General features: G+C 45.8%; 1 protein-coding gene across 4 annotated transcripts in view; it reads right to left on the bottom strand.

Moving 5' to 3' along the window:
• The window catches only part of SFMBT2 (Scm like with four mbt domains 2), a 211,521-nt gene that overhangs the window by 143,127 nt on the left and 41,605 nt on the right, over nt 1-26,789 (bottom strand). For 3 of the 4 annotated variants that reach the window (XM_061435755.1, XM_061435754.1, XM_061435753.1), the window contains 3 exons: nt 17,783-17,936; nt 11,877-11,971; nt 8,379-8,619 (listed from right to left, as the gene is read on the bottom strand). In XM_061435755.1, the coding sequence (XP_061291739.1) occupies nt 8,379-8,619; nt 11,877-11,971; nt 17,783-17,882 (436 nt within the window). In that variant the 5' untranslated portion in view covers nt 17,883-17,936. The remainder of the gene's footprint in view (nt 1-8,378; nt 8,620-11,876; nt 11,972-17,782; nt 17,937-26,789) is intronic. The other variant, XM_061435756.1, reaches the window with a different exon arrangement.

Raw genomic sequence — 26,789 nt, 5'->3', positions numbered from 1 at the left:
CTGAGTGACTTTCACTTTCTTTCACTTATGTGCAATCAACTGGGTCTTAGAAAGCATTACTACCAACAAAGCTAGTGGAGGTGATGGAATTCCAGTTGAGCTATTTCAAATCTTGAAAGATGATGCTGTGAAAGTGCTGCATTCAATATGCCAGCAAATTTGGAAAACTCTGCAGTGGCCACAGGACTGGAAAAGGTCAGTTTCCATTCCAATCCCAAAGAAAGGCAATGCCAAAGAATGCTCAAACTACTGCACAATTGCACTTATCTCACACGCTAGTAAAGTAATGCTCAAAATTCTCCAAGCCAGGCTTCAGCAATACGTGAACCGTGAACTTCCAGATGTTCAAGCTGGTTTTAGAAAAGGCAGAGGAACCAGAGATCAAATTGCCAACATCCGCTGGATCATGGAAAAAACAAGAGAGTTCCAGAAAAACATTGATTTCTGCTTTATTGACTATGCCAAAGACTTTGACTGTGTGGATCACAATAAACTGTGGAAAATTCTGAAAGAGATGAGAATACCAGACCACCTGACCTGCCTCTTGAGACACCTATATGCAGGTCAGGAAGCAACAGTTAGAACTGGACATGGAACAACAGACTGGTTCCAAATAAGAAAAGGAGTACATCAAGGCTGTATATTGTCACCCTGCTTATTTAACTTATATGCAGAGTACATCATGAGAAATGCTGGGCTGGAAGAAGCACAAGCTGGAATTAAGATTGCCGGGAGAAATATCAATAACCTCAGATATGCCAATGACACCACCTTTATGGCAGAAAGTGAAGAGGAACTAAAAAGCTTCTTGATGAAAGTGAAAGAGGAGAATGAAAAAGTTGGCTTAAAGCTCAACATTCAGAAAACGAAGATCATGGCATCTGGTCCCATCACTTCATGGCAAATAGATGGGGAAACAGTGGAAACAGTGTCAGACTTTATTTTTGTGGGCTCCAAAATCACTGCAGATGGTGACTGCAGCCATGAAATTAAAAGACGCTTACTCCTTGGAAGGAAAGTTATGACCAACCTACATAGCATATTGAAAAGCAGAGACATTACTTTGTCAACAAAAGTCCATCTAGTCAAGGCTATGGTTTTTCCTGTGGTCATGTATGGATGGGAGAGTTGGACTGTGAAGAAAGCTGAGCACCGAAGAATTGATGCTTTTGAACTGTGGTGTTGGAGAAGACTCTTGAGAGTCCCTTGGACTGCAAGGAGATCCAACCAGTCCATTCTGAAGATCAGCCCTGGGATTTCTTTGGAAGGAATGATGCTAAAGCTGAAACTCCAATACTTTGGCCACCTCATGCAAAGAGTTGACTCATTGGAAAAGACTCTGATGCTGGGAGGGATTGGGGGCAGGAGGAGAAGGGGACGACAGAGGATGAGATGGCTGGATGGCATCACTGACTCGATGGACGTGAGTCTGAGTGAACTCCGGGAATTGGTGATGGACAGGGAGGCCTGGCGTGCTGTGATTCATGGGGTCGCAGAGTCCGACACGACTGAACTGAACTGATACAATTATAATATTTTCATCAAAAAATCTAACGTGCAAAAATAAAAATTTTAAACTGCTGTGTCTTCAGAGAAGAATCTGTGTGAAGGGTTGACTTCTCCCAGAAAGAGGGACTCTCCAGCAGGAAGCTCTGAACTTCCTCAGCAACCACAGGTCTTCTGTCTCTCCAGGAAACGGTCACGGGACTAGAATGGCAACTCTGCCCTGGGCCTGCAGCCTGCTGGCCTCCCCCATCAGACTGTGGACTTGCCAAACCTCCACAGCAGGGTGAGCCATTGTGTTACAATAAATCTGGGTAGGCTGGGTGGGGTGTGTGTATGTGCATGCTTCTATTCGTTTTGATTCTCTGGAAAACCCTGATCAACACAACACCAAACTCTACTCTGAAATCCCACTGTCTAAGCCCCCAGGACTTTGCATACAAGCTGTATTTGCCCAGCTTTCACAAGGTTCTAGGCTCAGGGCACAATCCATGCACACATCAGTCACTTGCTGAGAACTGGAGTCAAACAAGGCAGACTATCCCAGAGACCAAACAGAAGGACGCAAACTGGAGAAATGACCCTGGAACAGAGGCACGGTCACGGAAAGAGGGCACAACCCTGGAAGGTCGGCAAGGCCCAGGAACGTGGAGCCATGATGAGAGCCTTCATAAGAAGCAGTGTGAGGTCAAGAGGCTTGTTTAGGAACTCAGAGGAAGAAGAGAAATTGAAGTGCACCTCTCCAAAAGGCTAGAAGGAGGTAGAAGCGTGATGGAGACCAGAAAGATGGCACTGAGGTTTCCTAGACAACGACACTGGACAGACGCCCTGGAGAGAGGACACTGAGGGCTCCTGGACAGATGATACTGAGGGCCCCTGGACAGAGGACACTGAGGGCTCCTGGACAGACGATACTGAGGGCCCCTGGATAGACGATACTGAGGGCCCCTGGACAGAGGACACTGAGGGCTCCTGGATAGACGATACTGAGGGCCCCTGGACAGAGGACACTGAGGCTCCTGGACAGATGGCACTGGGGGCTCCTGGACAAAGGACAGTAAGAGCTCCTGGACAGACGGACTGAGGGCCCCTGGACAGAGAATACTGAGGGCCCCTGGATAGACGATACTGAGGGCCCCTGGACAGACAGCACTGAGGGCCCCTGGAGAGAGAATACTGAGGGCCCCTGGATAGACGATACTGAGGGCCCCTGGACAGACGGCACTGAGGGCCCCTGGACAGAGGACACCGAGGCTCTTGGACAGATGACACTGGGGGCTCCTGGACAGAGGATACTGAGGGCCCCTGGACAGAGGACACTGAGGGCTCCTGGACAGAGGACACTGAGGGCTCCTGGACAGAGGACACTGAGGGCCCCTGGACAGAGGACACTGAGGGCCCCTGGACAGAGGATACTGAGGGCTCCTGGACAGAGGACACTGAGGCTCCTGGACAGATGGCACTGAGGGCTCCTGGAAAGAGGACACTGAGGGCCCCTGGACAGAGGATATTGAGGGCCCCTAGACAGAGGACACTGAGGGCTCCTGGACAGAGGATATTGAGGGTCCCTGGACAGAGGACACTGAGGGCCCCTGGACAGAGGACATTGAAGCTCCTGGACAGATGGCACTGGGGGCTCCTGGACAAAGGACACTGAGGGCCCCTGGACAGAGGACACTGAGGCTCCTGGACAGATGGCACTGAGGGCTCCTGGAAAGAGGACACTGAGGGCCCCTGGACAGAGGACACTGAGGGCCCCTGGACAGAGGACATTGAGGCTCCTGGACAGAGGATATTGAGGGTCCCTGGACAGAGGACACTGAGGGCCCCTGGACAGAGGACATTGAAGCTCCTGGACAGATGGCACTGGGGGCTCCTGGACAAAGGACACTGAGGGCCCCTGGACAGAGGACACTGAGGCTCCTGGACAGATGGCACTGAGGGCTCCTGGAAAGAGGACACTGAGGGCCCCTGGACAGAGGACACTGAGGGCCCCTGGACAGAGGACATTGAGGCTCCTGGACAGAGGATACTGAGGGCCCCTGGACAGAGGATACTGAGGGCCCCTGGACAGAGGACATTGAGGCTCCTGGACAGAGGATACTGAGGGCTCCTGGACAAAGGATACTGAGGGCTCCTGGACAGAGGACACTGAGGGCCCCTGGACAGAGGACACTGAGGGTCCCTGGACAGAGGACATTGAGGCTCCTGGACAGAGGATACTGAGGGCCCCTGGACAGAGGATATTGAGGGCTCCTGGACAGAGAACACTGAAGCCCCTGGACAGAGGACACTGAGGGCTCCTGGACAGACGGCACTGACGGCTCCTGGCTCAGGGTCAGAGAGCAGGGAGGTTCACTAGTCAACGTCAAAACTGGGGAAAACGGCAGTCCCCAAGGACCCACTGTGCCAAGGGGGGTGAGCCTGTCTGAAGGTGAGTGGAGACTTCTCTTGCTCTGTACTAGGGTCACAGTAGTAAAGGGTCTGCCCACAGCAGGAACAGGGTCCACTGAGAGCTGAGAGCCCCCCACAATGGACCACCAGGACCAAAGCCCAGTCGGGAGCAGCCGGAGGCCAAGATCCCTAAGTGGGAAGTAGGGGAGCAAGGAAGAGAGCTGACGGGTGGACTTGGGACTCTGACAGCATTAACCATGTGGAATAGGGACCAGACCACAGGGCAAGGAAACCCACAGGACTAACTCACCCTCACTTCCACAAAGAATTAAACCCTAGCCTGATTTAAAGTACATATGCTGCAGGGTTAGGAAGCAAAAGAAAATAAACACATTTATGACTAACACCAAAAAGGAAAATCTCATAGTCCCGCTCTGTGCTTACGATTTTCCCATGGTGCAGAAAAACCCAAATAGCATCTGATACAATTTACATAACTTTACATAATCTCACGATTACCATTTGGCAAGGAAACTCCAGAACAGATCTCTTCGTTTATTTGCCTCCAAAAAATGACAAAATGGAAAACAGTCTGGACGGAAGTTTTCCATCCTCTTCTTAAAAATCTCAAAAAGCCAAATTCACCACTTTTCCTAATAATAATTTTCTTGAATTTTTCACATTAAACCATCTAACATTTAGTCAACTCCAAGAGTCCACTTAGATTTACCCTTTCTCTTTGACTCTATAGTATATATATTTAATTTTCTTATTAGTGTACAAATCAAATTCCAGTTACAATATTAGACAGCCAATGAAAACAATGTGATTGTTTAGGTTTTGCTAGTATTAGTAAAATGTCGTTAAATTTTTTTAAAAAATAGGAATTTTAAATGCTGATTGTCTCATGTAACACAAAGTCTAGTTTGAGTCCACAGTTATACAAGGGTTGCTGCTGCTGCTGCTGCTAAGTCGCTGCTGCTGCTAAGTCGCTTCAGTCGTGTCTGACTCTGTGCGACCCCATAGAAGGCGGCCCACCAGGCTCCCCCGTCCCTGGGATTCTCCAGGCAAGAACACTGGAGTGGGTTGCCATTTCCTTCTCCAATGCATGAAAGTGAAAAGTGAAAGTGAAGTCGCTCAGTCGTGTCCAACTCTTACAGACTGGTAAGTTCTGTCACCCACTCATATTATAGGGTCTTGTGTACCAACGGCCACATCTCTTATTTCACAATCAACTATAGCCAAAACAATAATTCCCCCAAATAGTCCAGCACCAGCTTCACAACCAGGTAGGATCCAGTCCCACAACCTAACAGAAGGCACAGTCACACTTTCTCCCAACACTTCATGAATAAACATCCCTGTATTCAAATAAGTTACCTATTAACTAACTCCAGTCATTCTGATTCAACCTAGAACGGCAAATGGAGTCATTCTGGCAAGACTGCAGAGTTTGCAATTCAAATTACGGAAATTTTAATAATGGGGAAAATAAAAATTAGTGGCATGAATCCTAAGGCACCAGAATTCCAATACTGTCCTTGCAACAGTAGAAAGCGCACATAAATACGATACCTCTCAATGTATAAGCCAGGGGCCGGGAGGGTAGGCATTACTTGGACGGGCATCCTCGAATGTGTTTACATGCAATCTCACAGGAGCATTCCTTTCCGGGATTCTGCGGGTACCTGCCAGGATGCCAAAGCTCCCCAAGCCCAGACGTTAAGAGGCAATGTTGTTACTTCTGAACAAATAACAGTCAAACAGTCACTGGGTTAAATGATTTCCTTACATTATCACCATAAACAATAATTATTTGGCAGCTGCCCTTTGCAAGCGTGAACGTGCTTATGAATAAATCGAGCTGTATTGATTCAGCAAGCTGAAATGCTTTACATTTTGCTCTGGTATTAAGAGCTATCATCCCCCACTGCACTTAGTGAGGCTTTAATGTACTGTGCTCCTTAATACTTTTAATAAGAAAGATTAGTGGCTATTAGCTCTGGAGCAGGAACACTGCTCTTGGAATGGCCAGTGGGTCACTAAACCCAAGTCTCTCTGAACCTGTCTTTATTAAAGGATCTCTCTTAACAAACTACCACAGGGCTGCTGCCACGCTGCTTCCTCCCTCCTAACACCAACGGTGTGCTGATGGCCTGCACTGATTCAAAGGTTAATCTCACTTACAAGGGCAAGGCAGGGACTTCCCTGGTGGACCAGTGGTTCAGAACCTGCCTTGCAATGCATCGGACGCTGGCTCAATCCCTGGTCAGGGAACTAAGGTCCCATATGCCAAAGCAACTAAGCCTGCGTGATCAACCAGGTATAGTTGTGGGATGTACTTGGTTCTCTGTACGCAAGATTTTCCACCTACTAAGCCCATACGCCACAACTAGAGAGTCTGTGCACCTTGATGAAGTTCCCCTATGACTCAACAAAGATGTCACATACCACAACTAAGACCCAAGGCAGCCAAAATAAATGCAAACAAACAAAAAGAGCAAGGCAGGAACATACAGGACTGCAAAAGATGCCACATGCTTGGTAAAAGACCATCTAAAATTTTAAAAATGACCCTTTTTCAGGGAGGTGACTTTAGAAGACAGAAAGCTACTTGAAGAATCCCAAAATGACCTGAAAGACTGGGGCCCTGCACCCTACATGTGACCGGAGAAGGCAGTCCTCTCCCTTCCCCATTAATAAAATCACCCAAAACTCCCGTCCTCTCGCTTGATCCAGCAGTATGTTGAAACTGACATCCACGTCTTGACTAGTCTCTCGGAAACTGAGGGCTCCCAGATCTCAGGGTTCCAAAGAGGAAGCAGAGTCTACAATTCTGTATCGGGTGAAATTCTATCCATGGCAGGCAAGAAAGGACTCAAACGCTCATCATGATTTCCCCACCGAGTTTGCTCCCTGATCCACAGAAACATCACCGGCCCCAACAGTCACAAAGAAACCTGACTTCTGTACTTTGCACAGACTCCCGGGCTGGAATTCCACCGATTCTAATCCCACAGCAAACTCCACGCTTCATGTACCCAACAGCAAAACCCGTGCCCTCCTCCTCCTCTCCTTCCCGAGGATCACAAACCAAGGCAGGTCACATTGGAAAGCTCTTTAGAGATTATACACTAGCACCTCTCATTTCAAAGAGAAGATGGAGAGGTCTTACCCAGGTCCCTACAGGAAATGGCGGACAAGAACTCCCACGTCTGGCTCCACCTCCACGTTCCTGCTTTTCCCACCCCGTGATTCCTGGGATCAGTAAGAAAATCTTTAACCACACAGCATCTCAAACAAATACATGAGGTGTCACGGACCACTTTCACTTGTGTTAAATAGTCTGGGACGCCTTTCAAGTTTAACCATGACAAAGATCAAGCAGGTACAGCTGTGGGATATACCGTGCGATGAGCTCTGCAAGACAGAAAACCACACCACCAAGAATCCTTGTGCAAAAACACATCCCATGATTCCCTCTGGAACGAGCTGCTATCTCTGGCTACAAAGCAATGATTATCCTGCACTACAGCAATCAATAAACCTCTTGCCCCGTGAACCTGCGACTTCCTGACTTTGTTCTCTGTACGCAAGATTTCCAAGCCGTGTATCGATCACCTACTCAATTTTGTTAAAAGTTCTCTAAAACGAGCAATAAAGAAATTCTCCAATTAGCATCACTTGGGATGGTCTGAACAGACTTCAGATCTTTCAGTCACATTAATGGTGTCTCTTTCTCACGGGGTTTCCCCATTTCTCACTTGCAATTTGTCATTTTAAGTGTGCCTGGGTCTTGCCTAAGAGCACGAAGTCAAGAGGATACAAATTTGATGGTGTTTCTGAAACTAGGGTGGATGCCACATTTTTCACCCAAGTGAGAAAGAACTGATTCATCAACTCTGCCCTCTTTTCTAAAGCTACAACGTGGATTTTTTTTTTTTTTTTAACTAAATGAACCCATCAGCTCTTAAGAGTATTAAAATTCTGTACCCTGGAACTTCTCTCTAAAACGACCCCCTGGAGGATGTATTATAAAGTGAAGAAGCCCACTCACATCTTCTCCAACTGTTTTAAAAGTGTCAAAATTTAAGAGTAAGGCTTGAGATAAGCAAGGAAGGCAAAAAGGCAGGATTTCACCCAGAAACAAGGCAAGATAACCCATCAGCAGGAAATAGAGAACAAGACCTCCACTGTCAGCATCACTTCGGCCTTCCTTTCCCTATCTCCAAAAACCCACACAAGGACTGATTAAGCTCAAAGGTCATAAAGGGCCATGGTGGGTTCAGCCATCAGGTTCAGCTCCAACTCTTGAAAACGCACCCAGCTCTCCCTTAGTCCAGCACCCTCAGGCTGAAGCCACTCAAGAAGAGATCGTGAAAATGGTGGATCTTCCAGGAAATCACAGTTATCAAATCGCTATGAGGTTTGTCTCTGAGCATCACAAGTGATGCCCGAGAGCTGGGCCAGCCCATGCTCACCGTCCGGGGGCATGAGGGTCTTGTTGTTCTGCGTGCACCACCCCACGGGGTGCAGGTCTGCAATCACCACATCACACCAGAAGTCAGCCCGGCGGTCCTCCCCGTAACCACAGTAACGCAGCAGCAGCAGCTGCCCGCAGGTGGTGATGACCGTGGCCACCCAGTACGTGTCCGGGTTCTTCTTGTTGGCCACCTCCAGCTTCATCCCCGGCTGGAAGTTGCTCTGAATGCTGATCTCAACCTTAAAGAACCAAAACACAAGAAGTCCATCACACGCTAGACACACAACATCCAGAAAATAACAAGAACGATTAAAAACATTAACACTTAATATTTGTTTCCTGAGACCGTCACCGCCTAAGAGAAATATAATGTGAACCACTGGTGAGTCATTAAATTTCCTAGTAGCCACTTCAAAAACAGATAAAACAGATGAAATTAATTATAGTAATGTATTTTATTAACCCAAAGGATCCCAAGTAGCATCATTTCAAGATGTAAGCAACATAAAAAAATAGTAATGAGAAAGTTTACATTCTTATTTTCCAAGGAAGCCTCTGAAATCTGGTGTGCATTCTACACTTAACGGCACGTCCTGTTACGAAACAGAACTTGGGTCTGTTAGTCAGACGTCCAGTAAAGTCAATCGACAGACTGGGCTGTGGTGCAGGAAAGTACAGCATTTACTGCAGGGCCAAGCAAGAAGAATGGGCAGCTCATGCTCAAAAGACCAAACTCCCTGGGTTTTTAAGGCAAGGTTAGGGATGTGGACCACAAAGTATGCCATCAGCTAACGCACAATTCTCTGACTGGTTGGTGCTGAGGTAACAGGGTGATGTGTTCAGAAACTCAATCATCAACCTTCTGGTTCTGACGTGTCTGGGGTCCACATGCTGCTGGCTGCCATGCAGTTAACCTCTTCTAGCTGGTGGGGGTTTCGGTATCTGCAAAACTACTCAAGGATCATGCTCAGGATATTATCTGTAGCCCATGAGGAGGAATTAAGAGTCCTTGACTTTGTTTTATGGCTGAACTATTATTATTTAGGGCTTCACTGGTAAAGAATCTACCTGCAAACGCAGACGACATGGGTTGGATCCTTGGGTTGGGAAGATCCTCTGGAGGAGGAAATGGCTACCCACGCCAGGATTCCTGCCTGGGATATCCCATGGACAGAGGAGTCTGGCAGGCTACAGTCCATGAGGTCCCAAGAGTCAGACATGACTTGGCAACTAAACAACAACAATTATTATTTTGTCTTTTCCCTTGTTCATTTTTCTTACTTCTCTGATTAAATCTGCTCTTTGAAACTCAGAGAAGACCTTAGGAGGCTAAAGCGTTGGAATTAGGAACATGGGTATTTGTCCCCAGGAAGGTCCTGTAGTGTCCTGCTCACTTTCATTCTCAATTTGGACGACACACTTTCCAAGTGCTAGATAGCACGTGGCTAGATAGCATGTGAACGGTGCAGCCTTAGAAAATGGATTTTCTTTTTTTTTTAATTAAGGGTTATCATCTATGAAGGGGCTTCCCAGATGGTGCTAGTGGTAAGGAACCCACCTGCCAATGCAGGAGACTTAATAGACAAGGGTTCAATCCCTAGGTTGGGAAGATCCTCTAGATGGCAACCCACTCCAGTATTCTTGCCTGGAGAATTCCATGGACAGAAGGGCCTGGCAGGCTGCAATCCATTAGGTCACACCAAGTTGGACACGACTGAAGCAACTTAGCACGCACACAGGCGCGTCTATGACTATTTGCCAGCCCTCCCCACAGAAGAAAGCTTTCCAGCCTTGCAAGCTACAATATTCTAGAGCAGGCACATCAGATGTCCCTGAGTATCTGCTGTGCAAAGAGATGATGGGATTATAAACTGTTCACCCATGGGTCCTCTGCAGTACAGGACACTATACCATGATTGAAAGGGAGGGAGGGGAACAGACTGGATTAAAGAGAACAGCACTGACTTCATACAGAGATATTGGTAACTTCCCGGTACAGAAAGGAAGGAAAAGTTTTGGGTCAATTGTTATTTAGTTGCTAAGTCATGTCCAACTCCTGGTGATCCCATGGACTGGAGCCCTCCAGGCTCCTCTGTCCATGGGATTCCTCAGCAAGAATCCTGGAGTGGGTTGCCATTTCCTTCTCCAGGGGATCTTTCCAACCCAGGGATAGAACCCACATCTCTGCATTGGCAGGTAGTTTCTTTACCACTGAGCTTCCAGGAAGACCTACCTCATTCCTAAAGTGCCTGGAGAAATCCACCAAGTCCTCCTGGCACCAGAAAAGGCTCGCGTTACAATGGCTTTGGCAAAACGGAAACCACTTGGTATGCCAGGTGAGTTCTAGTTTTGTTACGTTTTAATATTTGGCTGCTGGTTTCACTAAATGGCCACGATCCCATTCATAATAAACCAGTAATTATAACAATCTAAGTGTCAGTGTTAAAAAGCAATCAGGAATGCAATCCACCTTTAACGAGGTCATGCAAGTTTAATAAGGTCTTAAATTCTTTTTCAAAAAACACTTCCCCTCCAAAAAGAATAAAATGTTGCATTAAAATAAAGTGTTTTCCTAATTCAGCAAAAGAGCCAGAGGGAAGACCAGGTAGAGAAAGTCCCCCAATTTGCTTATGACGGCTAAATCTCTGCCTTGGGAAGCCTGGTATGGGGAGGGTCGGGGGGAGGAATGTCTCTCATTATTAAATTTTCATTTCCAGTAAAGCAAAGAGTAAAACCCAGGAACTTGGGTCCTAGAAAGTTACTCTTTTTCTTGCTAATGATGTAGCACCAAAATCTCCTATCTAAGCAAACACTGGATGAAAACTTGTTTTTTTTTATTTCCTGGGACTTGCCCTCTGCTTGGCACACTATTTGCATTGTTCAAAAAAAGTATTGATGAGGGTGATTTTTTGGTTTGCTCCAAATGTTTCCTGAATACTTCTGGCGTTTCCTATAATTAGGCTCATCTATCCACAAATGGCTAGATGGCTTTTTAGGTGTCCTTTCAAAGTAAAAATATCAATGCAAAATTAAAACATACAGTCATTAAGCCTCCTAAAAAGACATGACTTGTAACACCTACTTGCCTAGTTTGCTTTTATTTGCTCACATCAACCTTACCTGTCTCCATCCCCCAGACGGACGGAAACACAGCCTTCTGCTCTGGCTTTTTGAGGCACAAAACAAGGCTGAAACCCGTGAGCACCTGCCCTGGGCAGGATCAGAGCAAGGCTCACCCCCCGCTCACCTCCTCATCTCCTCCGTATTTCTAAGAAACTGTTAGTCACTCAGGTGTGTCCTATTCTCTGCGAACCCATGGACTCCTCTGTCCATGGAATTCTCCAGGCAAGAATACTGGAGTGGGCAGCCATTCCTTTCTCCAGGGGATAAATCTGGGCCAAATTTATCTTCCCTTTTCATTCCCTTTCACAAAACAGGTTTGGCATCTCCCACACCCCAAACGCAAACCAGAAGAAGGGACATCACCACCACTTACATGTTTGAAGGATGTATGTGGGGCTGCACTGGCTCCTGTCTCTTCCAAGTACTCCCCCCAGTTAAAGCCGGTCTCCTCCAAACTGGAGCCTTCTTCTGTGGAAAGACCAAAAAAAATTAAAATTTTTTAACATTTAAAAGAAACACCCAAAACAAAAACCAAACCAAAAACAAACAAACAAACAGAAAATCAATACTAGCAAGAAGAATGGAAAGGCACTGGCCTTCCACGAAAATCAGAAATTCTTTGGTGCAAGAGAGGAACAAATTCAACGTGTACGTGGGTACTGCTGAATTCTTTTTCAAAGTTCTCATTTGCTGGTTTTAGAAACAGAAGACTGGAAAGAGACATAGAGGTAACCTAGGAGTGTGTCTACGTATGCTCAGTCACGTCCCACTCTTTGTGACCCCGTGGACTGCAGCCCGCCAGGCTCCTTTGTCCATGGGATCTCCCAGCAAGAATCCTAGAAGACGGCTGCCATCTGCTCCTCCAGAGGATCCTCCCTACCCAGGGACCAAATGGTCTCCTGCAGCTCCTGCACTGGCAGTCGGGCTCTTTACCACTGAGCCACCCAAATGTCCATCAGTAGACCAATGGATGAAGATGTGATACAATCGAATATTACTCAACCATAGAAGGGGAGAAATGGGGTTATTTGTAGAGATGCAGATAGACCTAGAGTCTGTCATAGAGTGAAATAAGTCAGAAAGAGAAAAACAAATATCATCTATTAACACGTATATGTGAATCTAGAAAAATGGTGCTGATGAACTTCTTTGCAGGGCAGGGACAGAGACACAGAAAACGGACATGTGGCCACAGAAGGGGAAGGTGGCACAAATCAGGAGGTTGGGATTACCATGCGGACACTTTTGGTGCTGTCCAGACCTGACCCTAAGGAGCCCGCGTCAGGACCAGAGGAGACCCGACAGCTCCAGTCCGTGGAAGCAGTGGGGAGACCACAGGCAGGGCTTAATCTCAAGTTCAACTCTGAACCCACTCCCCAGAACTCCTGATCCTCCACAAGATTCTCACCTAAACTGTCACCAAAAAGGCTGTTTCTGCCCAATGTGAATTCATTACAAGCTACATTTCCACTCTCCTCTCCCACTAAAACAGGCCACAGCAGCTCTGGCGCTCACCCAGGCATTCACGTCCATCAATCAAGAAAGGACAAGGTATTATCAGGGCCCTCCTGATCAGTGAGATCAGTGCTCGGGAAAGCACAGGTGCTCTCTATCATCTAAACAAATTTCTGAGGGACTCCTCTGGAGGTCCAGGGGTTAAGAATCCGCCCTTCCAATACAGAGGGTGCGGGTTCGGTCCCTGGTCGGGAAGCTAAGATCCCGCAATGCCTTGGGGCCAGACTTCGGTGCTGTTAACTCTTACGTATGCTGTTTTAGAAGGTCTTGTAGGTCTTCATGGGGTCACAAAGAGTTGGACACAACTAAGTGACTGAACAAGAATGCTGTTTAACAATAAAATCATGCACAAAGTTGAAGATTACCCACAAGACACCCTCTTGGAAACTAGCAGTGACACCTCCTCAGCCACCTATGCCCTGAGCAGCTGATTCTCCAAAGACATCTCAAAAAGCAACACATAAACACACAATGTTTATGAACGGAGGTCTCATAAACCCACAGCAAATATTTACAGCTGATTCATAAACCTCTTAAACCCATCCACATTTTATCAAGGAAACTCTCGACAATCTCTCTTCTCTGCACAAGAACCGGTGGGAGGCATTTCTCATGATGTGATGTAATGCAAACAGACTATGACGAGCTACTACGGAAATGTCACGATTTAAAAGAAAGGAGGGTTTATTAGTGGTGATCCATTTCTAGAATACAGAACGCTGGGTATGTGACCAGAATCATTCCTATTAACTAGAAAAGAATACTGAACACTTTACTGAGAAGTGGACGTGCAGACTTTACAGTGAAAGATGGAATCAACACAGGACTTACCCATCTTTTTTTAAGGGATCAGATCTTGGGTTGTAGACTATTACCATCTGAAATAAGACTAACTTTGCAAGGGGAAAAAAAAATTTTTTTTTTTGGCCATGAAACATGTTGAATCTTAGCTGCCCAACCAAGAACTGAACCTGTGCCCCCTAAATGGAGTCTTAACTAGGCTGCCAATGAAGCCCTTTGCAAGCAAAATATTAAACCTATTTCCAGTACCCAGTCAAGGAACAGAAAACCAGCAGGTTTAGAGTAAATGAAATCTTACAGGGCACCTTCTTGTGTGCTAGATATTTAAGTGGAAAGAGAAAGGAAGAAGACACTCAATCTTCATCATTCTAACTGCTGACAGTCCCTAGGATCACAAGGTTTAGAAAACCGTTCTACTGTTGCAATGAGCTGACTCGTTGGAAAAGACCCTGATGCTGGGAAAGATTGAAGGCAAAAGGAAAAAGGGGTGAGGATGAGATGGTTGGATGGCCTCATCGACCCAATGGGTGTGAGTTTGAGCAAAACTCCAGGAGATGGTGAAGGACAGGGAAGCCTGATGTGCTGCAGTCCCTGCGGTCACAGAGAGCCACACACGACTTAGCCACCGCACTGTAAGTACCCTGAACAGACACACGTATGGATGACACTCAGCAAGGACTAGCCAACGTCCATCCTAGGTCTGAGTTCACGGCTGCAGGACCACACCCAGGTGGCGGGGAGGACAAAACACAAGGCCCTCAAGGCTGTCTCGGCTTTCCAGACCCCAAGAAGGCCGGAGAGACTTTCCAGAAAAAAAAAAGAAAACACCCCATTCTCCTAGTTAGGGAGGCAACAACTGTTCAAAGAGACTTTAAAAGGGGAGGAGGGAGAATATTATTGGGTCACACTGAACTAGTCCCCAGCAGGAAGAGTAAGAGATCTGGAATTTTCTACGAAGAATGTTGATTCCTTTCCTTCCCAAATAGCAAAACCCATGGAACTCTGGTTCAGTCGCAAAGTCGCATCCACTATTCACATTGGTATACCCCTAATACAAAAAATAGATCTATCAAGCCCACATTTCCAGCATAATTCTTTCCCTCAGTGGCTTGCCCTGTCTGAATGTGCAATCCCACTCTATCTTGCTTCATCAGCAAGTTACATTGAGCTGGTCTGAAAAAAGAACGTCAAGGAATCTCCACCAGCACACTGTTCTGCCTGCTTTCATCACTGCAACTGAAGAAATGGAGAGTTCCAGGAATCCGATCCCGACCCAACTTTCTCCTGTGAGCCTCGTACCAGAGCTGCCCAGGCTGTCCGCTGGGGAGGCCTCGGAGCATCCATGGGGCTATCCTGGGGGTGGCCTCAGGGCCCCCGGGAGGAGGAGGAATTTTACATGGTAACCCTGAATATTCTCTGGAAGCACCGTTACTGAAGCTGAAGCTCCAATACTTTGGCTACCTGATTCAAAGAGCTGACTCGTTAGAAAAGACCCTCATGCTGGAAAAAACAGAAGGCAAAAGAAGAATGGGACGGCAGAGGATGAGATGGTTGGATAACGTCACTGATTCCACCAACTCAATGGACATGAATTTGAGCAAACTCCAGGAGATAGTGAAGACAGAGGAGCCTGAAGTGCTGCAGTCCCTGGGGCCACAAAGAGTCAGACACGACTTAGGGACTGAACAACAATTTCATTGAGGGGACTCGAGTGTCATGGGCCCCAACTACTACTTGAGCCTTCCTTAAAATGAGGCAAAATGAAAAATAAAAAAGCTGTTTATGAGACACAGAGTCCTCTGTGTGAAGCTGAAGTTTTCATAGCAAAAAGTGGATCATTAAGCAGGAAACTACAGCAACTGGGAGCAAGCGTGGGGGACCCCCAACTACACAAACACCCAGGAGCAACCACGTTAAGACTCATGGTCTCATTAAAATGCAAAGACACATCTTGTAACTTTTCAGATGGAGGTCAAATCTCCCAGAAGTTAATGGTCATTTTTTAATGAAATCTCCAGAGCAATGTTTATGGTTCAGAGCCGAGCTGTCCTTATAAAAGTTGCTGTTATGTAAATATCACAAACCTTTATTTTTAAAAAATTATCTTTTTTAAATAAACTCTTTTTTACGTCAGTAGTTAAAAAAAGATGCATGTGTAAATTCACTGGTTAAATAGAAAATTCAATCAGAGATATCCATTGCTTTGTTTGGGATTTCTTAAAAGGAGAAATATTTTAGCACAAATTCACAGAACCTAAATATCTTTCACATCATGCTCTTTAGGACTTGGTGCTTTTACTGCTGTGCTCCAGGTTCAGGCCCTAACAGGGGAACTAGGATCCCTCAAGCCTCGAGGTACAGCCGGAAAAAAAAAAAAAAAGAAGGAAAGAAAGGGTCTTGGGAAGGGGCATCCGAAAACTGGGCAGATCGCCCTGGCCCTCTCTTTCTGGGCACACGGGAGACAATTTTACTCGGTCGCCTCCCTTGCAGCGGCCAAAACCCACGACTAGTTCTAGTCAAGAGATTGGGAGCAAAGGTCTCCTCTGGGCTTGAGTATTTAAACGTTGATTCAAGCCCCTCCAACCGGGCTCACCCCTGTGAGGATAGACCTCGGAGCACCGTGGGGCTCGAGCTTTTAAGCGCTGATTCAAGCCCCTCCAGCCCGGCTCACCCCTGTGAGGACAGACCTCGGAGCACCATGGAGAGACGACAGCCCTAAAGAGGGTATGGGAGGACTTATCGGACAGAGCCTCCACTGGCCCTGCTCAAACGATATGGCCGATTTATAAGCACTTACTGTGTTAAGCTACTGAGGTTTTATTTTCTATTGGAGCACAGCTGATTTGCAATGTTGTGCTCATTTCAGGTGTACAGCAAAGTGACCCAGTTACACATACATACACACACACCCCACACACACATATATATACTTCATCAGATTCTTTTCCGTTATGGTTTATTACAGAATATTGAGTAGAGTACCCTGTGCTATATACAACAGCATGTTGTTGTATCTATTATATATATAGTAGTGTGTATATGTTAATCCCAGCCTCCTAATTTACCCCCTCCCTCTTTCCTCATTAGTAAACTTAAGCTTGTTTTCTATGTCTTTGAGTGCCTTTGTTTTGTAAATAAGTTCAATTTGTACTATTTTTTAATTCCATATATAAGTGATATCATATGATATTTGTCTTTCTCTGACTGCCTTCACTTAGTATGATAACCAGTCTCTGGATTCAAATATGTTGCTGCAAATGGCAGTATTTCATTCTTTTTGTGGCTAAGAGTCCATTCGCATCTAGGTACCACATCTTCTTCATCTATTCATCTGTCGGTGGACACTTAGGCTGCTTTCAAATCTTCACTACTGTCAACAGTGCTGCACCAACAGTGGGGTGCATTTATCTACAGTTTTGTCCAGATATACGCCCAGGATGGGGACTGCTGGATCACAGAGCCATTGAGATTTTGAAGTGGAGAAGGCAATTGCACCCCATTCCAGTACTATTGCCTGGAAAATCCCATGGACGGAGGAGCCTGGTAGGCTGCAGTCCATGATGTCGCTAAGACTCGGACATGACTGGGCGACTTCACTTTCACTTTTCACTTCCATGCACTGGAGAAGGAAATGGCAACCCACTCCAGTGTTCTTGCCTGGAGAATCCCAGGGACGGGGGAGCCTGGTGGGCTGTTGTCTATGGGGTCGCACAGAGTCGGACACGAAGCGACTTAGCAGCAGCAGCAGTCACCTTATTATAACCTAGCCTGCTCTGTCTAGTATTTTGAACCCAATTTTGCATTAACTTTCAAGCTGCCATATGCTTATAAATATCCCTGAAGATCTCAGAACAAGCAGTATGTAAACCCTCAGAATACTGCCCCAATGTTTTCTAAACATTCTCGGGAAAATACCGGTCAAGACCTCAAAGGGCCAAACTCGTATAGGAAACAAACTCCCACCTGAATCAAGATCTCCATTACGATCTGCGGAGCTCTGATGTTTTTCCAAGGGTGAGGATGAAGGGTCCTGCATACTGGAAATTGACACACTGCCCTCCATTCTTAACGGCTGAGATCAAGGTCTTCTCTTAATTCATCCTGTAGGAAGAGTTACCTAAGGGAAACCAGCAACAGCAAAGTCAGAGCACTGTAATCGTAACCACGAATTTCTGAACTCTCCAAAACTAATGCTACCCCATCAAAGCTCCACCATTTCATTACAACATGCAGGGTATGACGTCATGTTAGCAACAAAAAATACCAGGACTGAAGACTAAAGAGCACATACCCGCACAAGGTCAACAACAAGGTCACAGCACAGCAAAAGCACCCATTTTCTCCAGGTCATCACCACCAGTAAGATGGACACATTTTTCATCAATCAACAGAATTGCCATTCAATCAACAAAATTGCCATTTCAACCCCCAAATCTACCTTGGCAGCATTAGTAAGACACTCCGCGATCCACCTTCTCCCTCCTTCTCAGGAGGAACCGCACCCACCTCCCATCCCCTGCCCCGGCCTCAGCATCCCCACACACAGGGAAAGTAACTGGTATCTCACAAGTGATTTGTTACCAAAACCAGATAAAGCATCACTGCATGCCAATAACGTGCTTTCTGACCAACTGCACTTTTCCTGTAATAAGATGGCGATTCCACACTTGCATTCTGATAGAATTGGTAGGAAAACAGGCAAAATTACAGCCGATTCTCACAGAATCCTACAATCTGGTTTGTGTACTTCACAGCCAGTGAGGGCTGATTTGCCAAAATAGGGACCCGATCCTTGCACTTCACTCTGCAGGCAAAAGTGGGCACTGCAGGGGAAGCGAAACGATCAGGTTTGTTTCAGAAAAATCATTAGAGCAGCTGCATGCCAGACAGATGGACAGACAGGGAGAGACTGAATGGAAACAGACAGAAAACAAGAACATGCTGAGTGACAGGGCATCATCACCTGATACAGAAAAAACGGAGAAATTACTTCCTAGTACTTTGTACCTCTTAAGCCCCTCCCCCTAACTTGCCCCTCCCCCACCCCCTCTCCCCACTGATAACCACTAGTTTGTTCTCTATGTCTGTGAGTCTGCTCCTGTTTTATTACATGCCTCTGTTATATTTTTTAGATTCCATATATGTGATAACATACAGTATTTGTCGTCCTCTGTCTGACATATTTCCCTAAGCATAATACCTTCCAGGTGCATCCATGTTGCTCAAATGGCAAATTTTTCATTCTTTTTCATGGCTGAGTAATATTCCTTTTATACCTATTTAAATCTGGAAAAGAAAATGGCAACCCACTCCAGTATTCTTGTCTGGAGAATCTCACGGACAGAGAAGCCTGGCAGGCTTGGGGTCACGAAGAGTCGGACGTGACTTAGCAACTGAGCACGCGTACCTATTTAAAAGCCGTATGTGATTAGCAGCTGCCATACTGAACGCCCAGACCACTGCCTAGGTAAGCAGAAGTTTATGATATTTGAGTTTGGAATATGCCCTAAATCAGCACCAATTCTTGCCTCTCTTAGTAGTTTTAATATATAGCAAGCTAGTTAAAAGAACATAGGAATCTTAAAACCTAAAGAACTTCAAAAGCAGACTGAACAGTTTCTCCATAATATTCCAAAATTTTTCATTGCAATCTTCTTAAAGTAGTAGGTTTTTAGTGAATGTGCTGTTTTTATACCAAAACAATTCCAAAAGAGAAGCAATCTTCACAGCTAAGTTATGCCACTAAGATTACAGCTTCCTTCATTCATCTGCAAATTAAAAGAAAATCATTCCACCTCAGAACTGTAATCAGGCACAGTTTTTCTGCAAGGAAAAGTCTATGAACCTAACTACTAGTAAATTAGTCAAATATCAGTAGCTTCTATGCCCTTAACAAAGGAGGAAAAAGTCTGCTCAAGTTTTTAAGATTCCTATTGATTCAACTCTGTCTGCGTCTAACTACATGCTGTAAAAAGGTAATCAGCGACTGTAAAGTAAGTTCAATTTTAATGAACCAGACCCATCATTTTAAATAGAAGTCAAGAGCAACAACATTTATACAAAAATCCACACTGATCTGTAAGGACAAGTAACAAGTCTTTGTCTACTCAGGCAGCTGCAAGATTTATTTATTTTGGTAAATGACATGTCACCATTTGCTTTTTCGCAATGCAATGTTTACTTTTTTCCTTTCCATAAAAGGTAACCTTTCCACTTTCTGCAGAAGTCTTGCAAAATAAAATTAAAAACGGACAAATTAAAATCACTTGTAATTCTAACATCCAGGGACAATCTCTTTTGTATTTATATTGTCTCCTCCTGATACTTCTCTGTGGGTTTTTTTTTGCATATAGAATTTAGAATTTTAATTCATTTCCATTTAATATCACCTAGAAAGCATTTCCCCCACATCATTAAACTTCTCTGAAAACATGACTTAAAACGATTGTATGATTTGTATTACAATATGAATAGGTTATTTATTTGCCATCCCTCTCCTACTGCTGGCCATTATTTTGATTTTTTTATTTTTCATTATTATGGGCATCGTAATTTGCAATTCTCCCATGACACCTCAGCTCTTTCCCACATTTGAACTTTGTTGGTATTTTTAATGGATTTTTAAGAGCCCTGCGTATCTTATCCCGCAAAACCCTTGCAGACATTTTCCCTTAATTCTCCCCTTAGCGATACCTTCTGACACATGTATGGAACATGCTGTCTTTTTCAACTTAGTCTGATCCACCGATTCACTTTATGTCTTCTAAAAATTATATTCATAAAATGTCCTCCCCAACTGTAAGATACCAGAAGCCTAACTTTCCTGGGTTTCAAGTTTCACATTTAGTTTTTTAACATATTTCCCCATATGTTTATGTTCAAATATTTTGTGAAGTGCAGCTCTGAACTGACCATCCCCTGCAGTTAATAATCCATTCCTACCCCACTGGGTTTTTAACAACCTGTCTTTACCATCTATTAAATTCTTACACATACAAGGCTATGGTTCCGTGCACCAACTTTCCTTTAATTATGAGTCAGCAAAATAGGAACTATGACTCCTACTCACACATCCTCCACTTAGGTCAGCGATCACTGAACTTGGGGCCGTTAAGGCAGGTTTATACAGGGGTGACATACAGGGTGCTGCACGGCTGGGAACCCAGACTCACGACCTGATCATCACAAGCCACTCTGGACAGAAAGTGCCAGAACCTGCTCACAGGGAGGAATGACTGTGCACCAGAGACCCCCTCCCCCACCAAATCTTCATTTTCTGCTTTGTCTGCAGGGAGGAGGAACTGGTTACCCAAAATAAACATTTATGGACCATCCTAAAAGTTGGATGTGGTCATTCTGGCCAGTGAGAAGTTTGCCAAGTGAATGAACTCAGCCCGCCTTCTCCACCCCAGGCTGTGACCTTCTGGTTCTGCTGTCAGCTACAGATGACTACTTCAGAGGGAAACCAGCTGCGTGGTTTCCACCCCTCCATCTGAGGGTTCCGATACACAGCCAATCCCAATAAATACACCCGAAAAGGACCGTGCTCCTTAGTGACACGCTTGTAATGAAGATGACTGGGTGGTCCTCTAGAATTCAGCGCCTACGCTGTTTTTATCTCAAAGCCTATCAATAAGGCCCAAAATGGAGGGGGAGGGGGGGGCGGTGGTAGGCAGGGGCTTCCCTAGTGACTCTGGTAAAACAGTAAAACATCTACCTGCCAATGCAGGAGACACAGGTTTGATCCCTGATCCGAGAAGATACCACATGCTTCGGAGCATCTAAGTCCGTGTGCCACAACTATTGAGCCTGTGCTCCAGAGCCCAGGAGCCACAGCTACTGAGCCCGTGTGCTAAAAATACTGAAGTCTGTGCTCTGCAACGAGAGAAGCCCGAGCACCACGGCTAAACAGTAGCCCCCTCACAGAGAAAAAGCCTGGTGCAGCAGTGAAGACCCAGCACAGTCAAAAGTAACTAACTAAATAAATTTCTTTAAAAAAAAAAAAAGTCAAATGCTGCCTCTGCTTTCTCCACCCTCACTCCCGCTCCACAGCCAAAAAAAAAAATCTCAGTTTGGTTTGTTGTTACTATTCAGTCGCTAAATTGTATCTGACTCTCTCCAATCCCTTGGACTATAGCCCTCCAGGCTTCTTCCTCTGTCCATGGAATTTCCCAGGCAAAAATACTAGAGTGGGTTGCCATTTCCTACTCCTGAGGATCTTCCCAACCCAAGGATCAAATCTTTGTCTCCTGCACTGGCAGGCGGATTCTTTACCACTGAGCAATCAAGGAAGCCCAAATGAAGCTTTCCCAATGGTTCAGTGGATAAAGAATCCACCTGCCAATGCAGGAGACACAAGTTCAATCTCTGGATCAAGACGATGAGAAGGAAATGGCAATCCACTCCAGTATTCTTGCCTGGGAAATCCCATGGACAGAGGAGCCTGGTGGGTTACAGTCCATGAAGTCACAAGTTGTCGGACATGATTGAGCGACTTAGCATTAAAAATCATTCTTACCTGTATTCATCAAAAGGCAAAGTTCAAAAACATACCACTCCGAAGGCCTCACTCCAGTGAGCGTTATTATAACAGCAATAAAAGAAATGTTGCATCTCTTTTAAAGTTACCCAATTATCTAGCCCTTTCAAAGGGATCCACTTAAAGTAGTTCAAGAAATGGGCAATTTTACTACCTATTAACATGCTTACCATTTCAAGCTCGTCATTCTGAAACAGGGAAATGGTTGGCAGCTGTTTTTTATGTGACTCCAAAGAGAGACTCTTCTCCAGGTTGAAAATTAAAGGCGAAGGCCTAAACGGACAGCTTATGAAATTCCAGACAGGCTCTGGCTGCCCATGTTAGTCTAGCATATCTAAATCAGAGAAAACGGCCTCATTTCACACTCCAGGAATTTCCTAATGAGCACAGGACACCTCATCCTGTGCTCATCCAAGACCTTCCCAAACATTTCCATCAAAATGGAAAATCTCAGAGCATTCTGAAGGAAGCACAAAGTTGTGACCCAAACTTCATCTCTGAAACGATCACTGCGTCCACCTTCCGAAGAAGCAACGTGCAAATACGAGCCTGGGATCACGGGTGTTATCTGCAAGAACCACATTTATAAATGGCTCTGAAGATGAAAAAAGGTGTTAAGTATCCAGGCACCTATCAAGGAAGGCTCCCTTCTGTTTACACCCATCCTGTCACCTGGATCCCTCTACTAACCATGCGTGACTAAGCCCATCTCCGCCATGCTCACCAGCCAACACTCTGTTTCTCCAAGAAGAGGCAGGCCTTCCGATTCGGTCATCCCGGGAGATGACCGGATTTCTTGGGACAGAAGATCTCATGAAATCGGCGATGTGCTCCAGAGCTTGGTTTACACCTTGATTAGGACCTCAATCTCCTGGCCATTTTGCAACCAGTTTGCATCCAGTTCACTCTAAATCTGACACAAACGGCTGCCCCAGCATAAGAAATGCTAACTTCTCACATCCCAATTCATACCTCTGTCCCAAGAAATTAGATCTACAGAGGGTAAGAGGTGGTCAAAGAATACACAGCAAAGCCAGTGGCAGCCAATGATCCCCACGACAGCAAACTGCGTCGTCTTTTTTTTTAAGAAGTTTTTAAGCTGGGGGATAGCTGTTTTACAAGTAGCGTTAGTTTCTGCTGTACAAGAAAGTGAATCAGCTATCCTCCCCTCCTTCTGGAGCATCTGTCCTGTCTCCCGCCGCCCCACCCCTCTAGGTCATCCCAGAGCACCAAACGGAGCTCCCTATGCTACACAGTAGCTTCCCACTAGCCGGCTATTCTACAACACCGGAGCATATGTACGTCAATGCTGTTCTCTCAATTCATCCCACCTTCTTCTTCCCCCCACCTTCCAGGTCCATTCTCGATGTCTGCCCCTCTATTCTTGCCTTACAAATAGCTTCATCAGTACTGTTTTTCCAGATTCCTCATACATATGTTAATATACAATATTTGTTTTCCTCTTACATCACTCTAACCTAGAGTCTGTCACACAGAGCATAGCCAATCGTGTCTTCTGATTCACAGTCTTAACTGTCACCTCTTAATCTCCCATCCCAATCAAACAGCAAGTGTATTACTCCAGATAGAGCTAAATCAGTCACTCAAGAGCGAGAGCGTGGACAAAATGAGAAAGGTAACAGCCCTCCACGTTACTTGCTCGAGAGAAAAGAAAACCCAATCAAATCACAGACTAGCTGTGCCACCATCCTGGAAGTTCATTTATTTGTTAACTATTTCCCTTATAACTATTTATGTACAATGAATTCTCTACTTATTTCCTATCAGGATAGACTAGGCCTTGAAAGATGCAATTAAATCGACTTTACAAATGGTCTTTGCATCAAGGTAGCTATCCAGGGCTTGTCACACCAGAAACTGACTTCCAAGCCACAAAGGTGAACACCATCCTTATGTCAGCATACAACGGACAAGAAATACTTGACACGGAAGAGGTTGGCTGTAAGGCCTTATCAAAGCATGACGTTCAGAATTAACAGACATTCCGTGCTAGTATCTTGGACAAACTGCAAATATAGGATTTCCCTGTCATCCCCAAATATTAAGAGCGATGAATTAGAGCACCATCCTGAGGCTGCAACAAAGTTACCATGCTCCTGCTCAGTCTCTGTGCAACCCCATGGACCACAGCCCACCAGGCTCCTCTGTCCAGGGATTTTTCCCAGGCAAGAAATCCCTGAGGAGAGGCCTGCCATTTCCTCCTCCAGGGGATCTTACCAATCCAGAAATCAAACCCATGTCTCTTAAGTCTCCTGCATTAGCAGGTGGATTTTTTATCACTGAGCCACCTGGGAAGCCCCCGTAACAAAGCTAAGTAACCTCACATTCTACAGGAGACGTGCATCCCACATCACACACCTGTGCACAGGAGTCAGTTAGGGAAATGAGCCTGTGCATTGTACGTACAGTCATTAGAACTCAAGAAGTACACCCGACAGGGTCCCCTTCAGTGAGCACTCGCGAGTACAGTCACTTCAGTCATGCCTGACTCTTTGTGACCCCGTGGACCGTAGCCCAGCGGGCTCCTCTGTCCATGGGATCCTCCAGGCAAGAACACTGGAGTGGGTTGCCACGCCCTCTTCCAGGGGATCTTCCTGACCCAGGGATTGCAGCCACATCTCTTAAGTCTCCTGCATTGGCAAGAGGATTCTTTATCACTAGACCACCTGGGAGACCCGCTGTAAGCGTCTAATCATCAGTACCTAATTTTCTGAGGGGGTTTTCTGAATGGATGACTTCAAGGAGGACAGATGCACAGCAGTAGTACTTCAACTGATTTGGATTCTGCGAGCCCATCCCTGAAGGATGTGACCCCAGTCTGCTGAGCTCTGGGGAGCTCTTGAGCACTTGAAGAGCATTTCAGGTTTTGACTTTAAGCCACAGATATGTATCTATAAAATTAGGCACCAATCAAATGGCATGAGAGGTATGATCTAAATGCAGAAAGGAAATTTACTAGAAACAAGTCTTCCCATCTCAGGGATCAAACCCAGGTCTCCTTCACTGCAGGCAGATTCTTTACCGTCTCAGTCACCAGGGAAGCTCCAGAGGAATAAGAGAATAAATAATAAGACAATAATAAGTTGGGCCCCATCCAACTGCCAAGTCAATAAAAACACCCTAATTTACTTTAGTTATAAAGAACTTGGGAAATGTAACCAATCCTGTGAAGAGCTGGTTTAACCCTGCAGTGTAACCATCACTTAGCAGAATGTACTCTGGGCCTTTTTAACCACAACAAGCAAGTTTTCATCTGTAAAACACAGGGACTGTTCTAGAGGTCTCCAAAAGTCTCTCAGCCCGCTCAAACATTTCAGAAGATCTGGATTTTCCTGAACCTTCCTGGTCGAGACTGGATGTGGTGAGAAAGAATAATATACAATCCTCTCAAATGGAACAGAGACTCAAAAAAGGAAGCAGTCACCATGGTCTACGCTGGATCCCAAAAGCTTTCATTCAAAAGCTTTCAAGAGATGGGGCTGGTCCCAAGTGCCCAGCTGGCTACTCAGAGTGGACAATCTGCTACACTGCCCAGAGCCGCCCTAGTTCACAGCACAGGGAGGAAAAAGGGAAGAAGGCGTCTGAATTCCGCACCTGGCTGGGAAGAAGAAAGCATATTTAAGCTAAAGTTGTAAAGACAATAAATGGTAAGGACCAAGACTCGAGGCTCCAAACATTCCGTTACTCCACTTAGAGCCTTTCTCCTGCCTCCAAGCAGAACATCAAAGAACACAGAAAACCAGAGCTGGTAGGTTTGATCCCGGAGTTGGCTGTTTCTTAGTAACAGCACTATGGACTATTAGGGACAAGGGAGAGGGGAGGAGAGAAAAACGAGATGCTCCAGAACCATCAGCCTTTATTAAAATGATGGCAGGGACTTCCCTGGTGGTCCCGTGGCTAAGACTCCTTGCTCTCAATGCAGGGAGTCCAGGTTTGAGAAGGCAATGGCACCCCACTCCAGTACTCTTGCCTGGAAACTCCCATGGATGGAGGAGCCTGGTGGGCTGCAGTCCATGGGGTCGCTAGGAGTCGGACACGACTGAGCGACTTCCCTTTCACTTTCCGCTTTCATGCATTGGAGAAGGAAATGGCGACCCACTCCAGTGTTCTTACCTGGAGAATCCCAGGGACGGAGGAGCCTGGTGGGCTGCCGTCTATGGGGTCACACAGAGTCGGACACGACTGACGTGACTTAGCAGCAGCAGGGCACTAGAGCCTGCAAGGTGCAACTCAGACTTAGCACAGACGAGTAAATAATATCTATTTAAATGACCTTTCACCTGAGGCTTTGTAGGAACTTGCACTTGGCATTTCAAACGCTCATGCTGCTGCTGCTGCTGCTAAGTCGCTTCAGTCGTGTCCGACTCTGTGGACCCCATAGACGGCAGCCCACCAGGCTCCCCGTCCCTG

This window comes from Bos javanicus, chromosome 13 (assembly GCF_032452875.1).
Source record: "Bos javanicus breed banteng chromosome 13, ARS-OSU_banteng_1.0, whole genome shotgun sequence".
Lineage (NCBI taxonomy): Eukaryota > Metazoa > Chordata > Mammalia > Artiodactyla > Bovidae > Bos > Bos javanicus.
Note: the sequence above shows the minus strand (reverse complement) of the source record. Positions and strands in the feature narration are given on the sequence as shown.